The sequence below is a fragment of the Dysidea avara genome, chromosome 5 (assembly GCF_963678975.1).
Source record: "Dysidea avara chromosome 5, odDysAvar1.4, whole genome shotgun sequence".
Taxonomy (NCBI): domain Eukaryota; kingdom Metazoa; phylum Porifera; class Demospongiae; order Dictyoceratida; family Dysideidae; genus Dysidea; species Dysidea avara.
This window is the reverse complement of record NC_089276.1, coordinates 35736291-35747612: the sequence shown is the minus strand read 5'-3', so window position 1 is coordinate 35747612 and position 11322 is coordinate 35736291. Positions and strand designations below refer to the sequence as shown.

Below are 11322 nucleotides of genomic sequence, written 5' to 3'. Positions count from 1 at the left end.
AAGACATGTTTCTGACTCGCTGTATTCACAGGCTTTAACTAAGCCTTCTCACAGGTCCCTAGTGGGATATAGCATTCGTAGAATAAAGACTTTAGGTACTCTAATAGAGCAGTCAATACTACTCTAATAGAACATTCAGAGCAGATACAAATAATTCTATTGGGTACTAAAGAATAAGACTACATACAGCAACCGACTTGAATTTTATATAACTTGAGTTCGTGTGTGTGTGTGTGTGTGTGTGTGTGTGTGTGTGTGTGTTGGGGGGACCCTTGGGTGGATGGGGGAAGGAGGGGGAGCTGCCGCCTCCACACAAACTGAACTAACTGCACAGGTATCCGTAGTGAGAGGAGGTGGGCGATCCATGGCTTCGCCATTGCGCCGACGCGACGGCATGCCAACATAGCTATTAATGTGGCGGCGCCCGCTAGTTTTTGCTAAAGAGTTTCTTTCTGTGAAATGGCGGGCGCCGCCTGACTACTATGTTTATGACAGCGATAGTGTTTGAGGTTGAAAGCGGAAATGTAAGGTGAAATCCCAATAGTGGGATTGTGTCAATGTCTTTAATGACGTGTTTGCGGTAGCTAGGCGAGGTCGCAAGAAGCAGGCAGGTTGTAGCAGATCGAGTACGGCAGATATATCAGAGATACAAAAGGGTAAGTAAACGCCGGAATAGCTATCACTTATGCATGTTGGTACGTACGTTGATCGATGACAATATTAAATTTTACTGTGTGCATGGGTGTAGTCTCGCGTGGCCAGATCGCTTTTCAGTCCGTGTATTGGGTGGGAAAAAAAAGAGTCTGGTGCAACTCCAATAGCTGTTTACTTCTGAGCCGTCCCCAGACACTGGGGACGCTAATTAAATAACATTGGCCGCAAAGGAGGTGCCATGACGTCAGTAAAACAATGAAATATTCGTAACACTCCTGCTTGGGTTGTGAGTCTTGTTACACGATTAGGATGAACTTTCAAGAAGTTATAAAAGAGACATCAGAGCAAATTAAGATTCATTTAAAGGATAAACAGATCGAAGCCATCTCGAGTTTATTTATTGACGTCATTGTCACCTCCTTTTGCGGCCAAAGTTATTCAATTAGCGTCCCCAGTGTCGGGGACAGCTCAGAAGTAAACAGCTGTTGGAGTTGCACCAGATCCTTTTTTCCCCACCCAATACACGGAAAAAAGCGGTCTGACCACGCGAGACTAGCATGGGTGTGCGTTAAATTAGAGGTGTAATAATATCCAAAGTGTGCAGTATTAGTACTATTGTTATTGTTATTAAAGCTTTACAGTGACCAGCACTGAAGGTCTGACAGCAACATGTGCTGAAGCCTTTGGATTACCTAACCTAGCGAACTGGAACTGGAAACCTAAGAACAGTACTTGACTTAGCTATTAAACAATAATAAAGGTGTAACAGAAAAGGGATTAGAAACTTTACAAATCAACAACTGTAAAGTAGTAGGCCTTTGGCCTTTCATTGTGTCCATATCCAGATTCTGTCTAAAACTGATCAAGTCTGTTCTTGAATTGGCTAATTGACTGAGCATTAATCACAGATGGGGGTAGACTGTTCCATTGATCAATGATACGATTGTTGAAGAATTTGGATCGGATAAGGAGCTTTGATCTGGGCTTTAATAGTTTGTAATCATGACCTCTTGTGAAATTTATTAATGATAGGGTAAAAAATTTATTAGGATCAATGTTTGAACGGTTTTTAAAAAATTTACATGTTTCTATCAGATTGTCTCATTGTCTTCTGCAATACAGGGGGAAAAGGTTTAATTCTAGGCTACTTGCTGAGATTTTCTCGATGATGAGACTACCAGCTGTAAGGAAGTTTCAGGCACAAAGGGAACTCCTGACCCAAAAATTCCGGAATCCGCGCATTGCATAGTACTGTTAGTGACGTGGGACTGTGGATATTTTACGTCCGTTTGAGCATTGCGTAGCTACTACATCAGACCACGTACTGGGTGCCAGCTTTTTGGAATTACATGCTTATCAGGAAGTTTGGCTCAAAAATGGAATTTGAGGGACAAATTAGCTAGGAGATTAGTAGTGATGCACCGATACCACTTTTTCACTACCGATCCGATACCGATACCTTTGAGGCCGGAAATGGCCAATACCGATCCGGTACCGATACTTTGTCCCACACGCATTTCTCACAAGAAACAACTAGTTTAGTAATAGCTTACTAAACTATTTGCTAATCCCATCAACTAAAGTTTCTGGTTTTGTGGTGAAGATAATAGTTTATGGCTTCAATGAATCTTATTTCGTGGCTTCATTTTCCACTATACTAATAATGCAAGTGGCTGGCTTGAATTCATGGCTTATGTCAGCTTTTGCTCAACTCTGTTCAATGCGCTATGTAAGCCGCCATCTTGATAAGTAATTAAATGACATCATTTAAGTATTGGTTGTTATCAGGCATTTATAGCTTTATCGATACCAGTCTGATACCACCGAAATAGGGCCGATACCGATACTAGTATCGGTGCATCACTAATGATTAGTCCAGTTAAGATCAAAGCAATTAAGCAGCTGTAAATTGGGGCATTTCTGATAGCTACAATGAATCACCCACAGATCAAGCCACAGACTGACTATGCTGCTTAGTAGCATTGCTGTGTATCACCAGTGTTGTGATAGTTACTTTTTTTTAAGTAACTAGTTACATATTACATATTACTTGCAACTGAACTATTTAGTTACAGTTACATATTACCCATAAAATAATAATATTACATATTATATTACTTTGTGTCCACAGCCCTAGGCTGTCACGTATGAAACTACCACCTTATCACGTGACATGATTACATTGTTGGACAATGTGCAGATCTTGGTTATAAGTAAGAAGCTGGTGAATAAGCTTCATTCAGTAGGCTTCATTACTTTGTTGTGGCTAGGCGTTACTCAGTGGATCACTAACGAGATTAGTAACTTCATTACTTATAGTAATAATATTGCATAATATTAGATTCGTTACAGTAACTATATTACTTAGGTAACGCATCACATTTGTAAGTAAAGTATATTACTTAGTTACCATAAAAGTAATAATATTACACAACGCGTTACCCCCAACACTGTGTGTCATCATGCGTGGCTCATGAGACAGAATCCATCCCAAAAACTAAGCATTAAGCTTGCTTAGAATTGCCTGTATGTTCCTCCACCGACGTTGGCATCGTTTCGACTAGCTATATTTTACACACACTGTCATTGCTCACTATGGCTGGGTAGAATCAGGAGCTTATAAGTGCTGAAGGCGTGAAGGACCGTGATACTAGTGGTTCCAACAATTGACTAATAATTTAAAACCTAAAGTAAACCTCAAGTCCATACAGGGCATTCATCCTATATTCACTGTTACTCAGTGGTTTATTGCATCATCACCTTCAAGCTGTTTATTTTCAAAGGAAGCCATGATTACGGCCTTGCAGCACTTATGGGCTCCTGTCAGGAGCTTATAAGTGGCGCTTATGAGCTCCTGTCTATCGAGAATATATTATGCTAGCATCAAACTGGGGGAAATCTTAACAGGTCACAATATGTGAATGAATGTAAAGAATCGTCAGAATGCTCTTGTATTGTAAAAATGGCAACAAGATATTAATTACGCAAAGCGACCTTCATTTGTTATCATTTGGTTCACCAAGAGCTGTTCTTTCTCAAGGTATCTGCTAATCTCTAATATGTATTTTGAGTGAATAGATATGTGAATATGAAGTGTCAATACAATAGAAACTATTCATTTTTATAGTGAACAAATTGGTTCAATTGGAGCCTAACTTGGAGCAAATCTCCATAGGCTTCTTCACATAAAAGTGAAGTCTAAAATATCAACACTGTTTGGCCATCTCTCTCAGTTGGATACCTATTCACAGTGTTCTCCAGATAAAAACAAAACCCACTTTGACATTGGTTTTCTGAGGCTATTCTCTCTGGCATGGGTGGGTGGGATCATTAGCTCAACTATAATTCCTAATAGGTGGTAACCACCTCATGGACTGAGCCATTAATGGGAGGGGTCCAACACCACTTAAAATTGTGTGTAAGATTCTACATCTCATCATTTATTAATCAAAAATTCAGATTCCAAGTATTCTGCTTCGAAATGTTCACAGCTAACTCACCAACTATACCTTTATCATTTTTATGCTGTTTACTTGAAGGGAGAGTGGCCGGTCACTGAACCATGTGAAACAGTTTAATAGGCGGCTAGCCTATGTACTGCAGCGGTGTGAAGACAACATAACAGACCTTGTAAGCAACAAATAATAATGTATTCTTTCAAGTTTAAGGGACATGTCTCCTTTGTACATGAACGGATATTAAGAGTAGCCACGAGGCTGTGTCCAGCGAATTGTGTATGAAAACATGGTAGACAAACAATAAAACAATTGAGAAGATATTTTTGTGTATAATTCGTGGTTTGCTCAAGTTACGCTTCCTTAGCGAATAACTCAGGGGTGTAGCCAGGATTTTCTGGAAGGGGGTACAGATTTGAAGTGCACAAAAATCTGGGGAAAGCCTGGGTATTTCCCCTGAACCACGTTTGAACGAAAGTGATGCATACACAAAATGTACCCTTGGGCAGTGACGTCGACATTAAAAGGTGCTGTTTGTGCATCTAACTAGCTAAACCCTACACACTGCTACTTTATGCAGCTTATAGAAACTATAAGCCTATTATAATACTAACTAAATTTCATTTCCAGACGTTGCCATAATATTATACCGACAACCAACTTCACTGAATTTCTTAGCAGACGGGAGCCCTCCAAGTTTGAATCCCTTATAGTTGGCAATACATTCTTCTTGGTATACATTATTCTCAGTCATGCATGCAGTCCTGTTGACTTCAGACTTGGCTTGTGCTCCAATATATTCGACACATCACGTGCCTGCAACATGTGACAAACAAACAAAACATCCACCATATATATATATATATATATATATATACACCAACTATTCATACATAGTGCGTGCTAACCTGACACACGTATAACCCGTCCACTCAAGTTTATTGCAGCTGCATCAACCAGTTGAACCAACTGTCCTTCACCATTTTTACCATGAATCACGTGCACAATTGATTACGTGATGCAGTACTTGATTCATCAATGATTCAGCATTTAAAATAATGCAATGTGACCCTCAAAAGTAGTAGAGCTGCGCCAGTATGCAAGTAGCTATCGGAGAGCTCAGGGTTGTAAGATTTGGTGTGATTTTCAATTTGAAAACTTCTGCTTCTGAAAGGGGGGTTTGTACGAACCATCCGAACCCCCTTGCCTACGCCCTTTTAACTGATGTGTTATGAATAATTGGCGAATTACAAAGTACGTTCAATTTTAATGTACTGCATATTCTTGATTTGCAATACATGTTACAAAACAAAATAAATGAAGCTGCAATAATTAATAGCATGCTGTGTGTTATCAACTATTTACTGAGTACCTGGTTATTAGAGGTACGTAGCACAACATTAAGTTGTTTAAAGACAAGAGGAGAAAATTTGGAAATTTCATGTTCTATAGACAATGGATGTACTTACTAGAACAAAAATTCCTTGTTTGGGAAATTTCTTATTGTTATGGTCAACCTGTTGACATCATTCCTATAACATCTGGTCACTCAGGTGTTGTGTCATGTAAACAAGAGACCTAAAATTTCCAACTACAGTGAAAGTTTGCTTACAAAAGGCTTGGAACAATTGTCACCTAACATTAAGTTCTTACTTCTGATTTTATTCTCTATAATATAAGTATCATTATAGTTAGCTACAGTATGCAACTTCTTATTAGGGCTGGAACAAATTCAATAAAATTGGCACTTGAATAGCAGAACTGGTACTCAATTACTTGTTAAGATCACATGACCCAGCTCACATGATGCATTTGTCATCATATGTGTATTGTTAGTATTATCAGTACTCAGTTGTAGTGTTGCCATAATATATTGATACATTGATAGTATTGATATATTGAGGTGTTGATATGATATGGCCAATCAGTTATACCGATGGTTGCACAATAGATAATGACGCCACTTAGTATGTATATGTTTGTCTTGCAAATGTTACAGTTAGTTCTATATTGTGATATATGTTCATTTCGTGACATAAACCTTAGTGATATATATGTGACCGTCTCAGCAAAAACCCGACTTGTTCGCACAATTAAAAAAATTTTTTTTATTCACTCAGCATTATTAGCAGTATCCAAGGAATGGATCACCAAAGTTTCAGCCTTCTGTGGTGTGTAGTTTTGAAATTATAGCACTAGATAGTAGGAAGAGTAAGATAATCGATTTGTACAGAGACTATACTGAAAATAAACTACAGGCGCTTACATTCGCAGTCATAACTTCCGTTTGGATTAGCCAACAACGTTGCAATGTAGCTTAAAATGTTCACCATGGATCAGCACATCAGCCAAGGTATAGTGTTAACCCTGTAGACGCTTGCACATATGGATATGAGAGCGGTTTGGTAGAAGAAACGATGACGATCTTGTTTACGTTTACCATATTGTAAACAAACGCAAGTGACACGCATACCGTTGACGCTACAGAAACGAAACAAAGATTTTCGCACTCTCCATGAGCAGGCGAATAAGATGGTATATAGTTTGAATTGATTTGAGTCTTCCTTCTTTGAATACTGGCTCGATAAAAACTTGCATATTTTTCTTTGTAGCATGCGTAATTTTATGAATTATTCTTAAATTTCGTTTTTCTCAATACGCATGCTTGTGCGAACAAGTCGGGTTTTTGCTGAGACGGTCACATATACGATATAAAGTTTTTTCTATACCATGGCAGCACTACTCGATTGTTACAATAACTCTAGAAAGTACTTGAATACTAAAATCCATGATCATTTCAGCCCCGCTTCCTATTAATTCACAAACTTCTATTCTTTTTTAACCATATTCAGTAATTAAATTTGTCATATATCTGTTTATACAGGCAAGTAATACAGGATGACTGCTCCGGAAGTTTATGCTAACTATTACCCGGACTTGGTGACTAATTTGCCAATGAAAGATGTCTCTTTCACTGCATTGTTGTTCAAAAAGGGTCTATTCCCTGGCAATGTGAAAGCTCAAGTAAAATCTGAGCAAACAGCACAAGATGGGGCAGAGTACTTCTTAGACAATATGATTGGACCCCCAATAAGCAGCAGCAATGACACTGGGCCATTTGAGAAGCTACTATCAGCAATGGAAGAATTTACAAATGATTTTTTGAAGAAATTGGCCTGTACCATCAGGGAACACCTAAAGGGTGGAGCTAGTGGAGGGGGTGGAGGTACTGGTGCAGGTGCAGGAGGATCCACAGGTTAGTAATACTTACAGTGAAAGTGCTCAATGATGCACTATGCACCTATAGTGTACAGCAATAGTGCACCTGTACAGATACTAGTATCAGTATAACCTTATCATCCGTTACATTTCTTAACACCATTTATAAACACTAATTCATATAAATTTAGTCATTTCTCTAGAACAATTGAAGATTGGAACCACTTACCCCATTATTTAATTGAATTTAATTTATTTGTAGTTAATATAATTACTGTATGTAAGTAGTTAGCTAATCATAATGTATGTATTTATTTCTTGGGACTGGTCCCCTTGGATGTGTCAGTAATCACTGGCTGTCCAGTGCAATAATTTTTTAAAAATACCTATTAATTTTATGACCAGAGTTAGAATAGTCAACTGTTTTGTCATGCTTTAAATCATGCAATTTTCTATTTCATAGTAAAAACAGATATGCAGCTATTGAAGCATTTCACAGGGTTGTAATTTAAGGTACCAACTACTACTGATTAGCTACATCACTATAAAGCTGATTGGTACCATGTGATGTCTCCTTTTAACCTTAATATTTGAGTGGTCAAAGTGGTTGACTTTTCAGTTTAGGAATTGGCTATACATGCCCACATCAACTATGAACTCTTTGACAGAAGCCAGTAAGCAGCCATGAACTAAAGCCATGATAATTTATCCTCATGGTAGAGTTACAAGATTGCTGGTTAAAGGAGCTTTTCTTTAAAATAGTGTTTGTGTATACAATTTGAAGTTTTGCTCAAGTCACGGAGAAGCCCCTTTAGTTGAACACAGTTGAACATTGTTCATTGTAAAGTGTTCAGTTATATCTGAATGTTAATCATTTTGAAATGTTCATACTTGAGAAATTCTTTACCAGGAGCCACATACATGCCACAAGGATACGGGAGGTATGAACTCCTGTCTTTGAATAAAAGTTCCTCACATGCATTTGTATGTATGTTATGCAAGGTGTTTATTTTTATCATTGGTTATTCTCTTGCAAAGCACACTTGCCCGGTCTAGGTTACAAATATAACAACCATTCTAAATTTTTTTCTCATGTTGCAAAATCCTTAATATTATGGAACATTATAGTTTTGCTATAAATAAGTTTATTTGAGGGCAATAGCCATTGAATCATACAGTACGATAGTGCTGTACAGAAGGGACCGCAAAGACATGGGTATGGCCCATGAAAAACATCACCCAAAAACCAGCCTCATTTTACTCTGACGACGATGAAGCAGTATTGGTTAGGTTAAACTATGCCCAAACAAGTCTTCACCGAAATGCTTTCAACAAGTTTTTATGAAATAAAAGAAACGTTATTAAAAATTTTCTACTGACTGACTGACTGACTGACTGACTGCCGGACTGATGCCTTCTGACCAGCGTAACCCGATAACGGCTAAGGCTACAGGCTACAGGCTTGATTTTTTCGCTGTTTGGCATCACTTCAGCCCGAGGGTGCTTTTGGCATACTGCAGTACGTACAATGTATTCTTCATGGACTTACCGGACCATGTGTTTCTCAAACAGTTCTTGGTTCGTAATGCTGTGTAATGGGTTGAACATAACTGACAATGAAGCATAATGGATACTTCACTTTTCAGATGGTATTTGTTAGCTGGGGCATACAGTATACGTGGGTTCTTTTGATACTGTACACGTGGGTTCACTTTTTATTTTACAAAAAAGGTAAAAAACAAGTACACAAAAGACTTGAAATTTTAACTAGAGTAGGGACCGTAACACATCGATAAAAAGTACTGAAACAAGCTGGAATACTGCACGATATTAAATCACAGTAAAACAATAAGAAATTTATTATATAGTTATACAACGGGCACGAGTGCTCTGCCTGATATAAACGCACGAGCCTGAGGGCCGTTATCAATGTGCTATGGTCCCTACTCTATTCCCTACACCAAAGAATACAGTGTAATGTTACTAATTGTGGTATTCGGAATATTTATATAGTAAAATACACAAAAACATTTGGAATTTTCAACTTGTTTATAAGGCTGATTTGAATATTTACAGGTTTATTTGACTGCAATACTGCAAGGACAAACCTCCAGAAAGAATTTGCAAGTTTGGTTAGCCTTCCCATCCTGTCCCTACTGCCATCACTGTTAGCAAATGGTGTCGTCACTATGGATGAAAAGAAGAAAATTGAGCGGAAGGAGCAAAATGACCTAGACGGGATGAATTATTTTCTTACTGAAGTCATTGATCGCAGTCTGTTAAACAAAGTAAAAGATAAGTACAAGGGTTTCCTTTTAACAATGGAGCAGCATGATGATTCCTTGTTACGAACAATTGCTGAGAGATTAGGTAAGCGGTCAACTCTACATAGCAATAGATGTATTATTTATACTTGTGTAGGTGGATCCCGATCAGTTCTTTGAAAAAAACTAAAAACTGTTTTTTCCCCTTGTTTCTACTTGGGTGTCATTTAGAACTTTTATGCACCTCAGCAATCATATATATTATTTTTGTACATTTATTGTGAATAAACAATCATTTATATATTTTAGACATGTGTAGAAACATGTGTATAACGCTGCGCTGCATGGGGTAAATGTGTGTACTTTTAGTGCTTAAGAGTACAGGAATTTTGTTTCCAAAGGTTTGTAGTCAAATATGTACATGAGTAGCTAGCTATACCATATTGACTTAGTTAAAAGCTGCAGTGTTAGATCACAAATAAAGTTGATGTAGTGACTATTTGAATTTTACCACCACTCGATGCTCAAGAACGATGTTGAAGCTCTTATTTTCACAATTGAATGTAAAACTCAAGTGTGACTACTATTGAAGGTGCGGTATTTAACCAAGTATATGCAATATTTATTACCCAGAATATCTGCATCATGTGTTAAACAAACAAATCAGTGCAACTCGAAAGATCATCTGGCATAGTTCATTAAATAGTTAAGATAAACACCTGTGGTTGAGTGTACATAGCAATATGATAGCATACACGAGAGAGCAAGTCTTATATACTGTAGAGTATAGGTATGGATGTTCCATTCGTGAAGAGTACCAACAAGTGATTTATGTCCTCCATAGAACTGCTACTGAGCAGAGTTCTTAACTGAGTCTACATAAAGTATGTATAGTTAGCTCCTAGCTCTTTACATGAATTATATCCAATTCCTTGTCCCACATTGTTAGGACAAAGTCATACTACATGCAGCAGGGGTGGAGGCTTTAGTCACCAAATAAAATAGTTACACAGTATATGTACTGTATAACGTTGATCAGCTATATGGTGGATTTTAAGGATACGTATGCATTACATCTGTTCAGCACGGTAAAATAACATGCATGCACCAACTGATTAGAATACAACAATAGTTCTGATAGATCTAGCTGCTGGACATGCAGGCCAAGCTCACTAAAATACAGTGTTTGTTAGGATTGTCTACTGAGACCACTGCTTGAAGTTTCTTAGTTTACTAGAGTGGTATATCCCCAGTATATGGAACAGTTAATTGTTTGGAATTTTAGTAGCTTTTCAGTAAACCTGCATTCACTGATGTTTACTGAGAGTTTAAAACTTAGTAAAACAATTATGTTCCATATACTTAAAGTTACTGACATTTTACTATCAGTATAACTGGGCACAACTACAGTAAAGCAGCTTAACAAATTAGTAAACTAAGAACCTTCAAGCAGTGGACACAGCTGTCACACCTCTGGTTCCACAATTAATGGACATTGCCACATTGGTAGGGTGTACGCAGCAGTACATGGATTGATTTACACCTCAACACGTGTACAATCAAGTCATGATCAGTGATTTATAACTGAAGCAGACCACATTTTTGGAATGACATTTAAATAACTCATCAACCTATATAATTATGCGTACCACTTCCTTTGCGACGTTGCTTCTCTATTTACCCCTAGTTACTCCATGTAGCTAGTTGTTACTTTGGCCCCTGCTATATAT

At 37.8% G+C, this 11322-nt stretch overlaps 1 protein-coding gene across 1 annotated transcript; it reads left to right on the top strand.

The window, feature by feature from the left end:
- Positions 1–498: 498 nt before the first annotated feature.
- Positions 499–9914, top strand: LOC136256250 (uncharacterized). The gene is made up of 4 exons (XM_066049177.1): positions 499–656; positions 6994–7365; positions 9405–9698; positions 9750–9914. The coding sequence occupies exons 2-4, from the start codon at positions 7008–7010 to the stop codon at positions 9770–9772; spliced, it is 675 nt and encodes a 224-aa protein (XP_065905249.1). The 5' UTR covers positions 499–656; positions 6994–7007; the 3' UTR covers positions 9773–9914.
- The last annotated feature ends 1408 nt before the right edge of the window (positions 9915–11322 follow it).

What these genes read in the sequence shown, in the direction of transcription:
- LOC136256250 (XM_066049177.1), top strand. Translation starts at nt 7,008, where the DNA reads ATGACTGCTCCGGAAGTTTATGCTAACTATTACCCGGACTTGGTGACT. An exon ending in AGGTGCAGGAGGATCCACAG is followed by an intron (nt 7,366 to 9,404) that starts GTTAGTAATACT and finishes GAATATTTACAG; the next exon opens with GTTTATTTGACTGCAATACT. An exon ending in AACAATTGCTGAGAGATTAG is followed by an intron (nt 9,699 to 9,749) that starts GTAAGCGGTCAA and finishes ATACTTGTGTAG; the next exon opens with GTGGATCCCGATCAGTTCTT.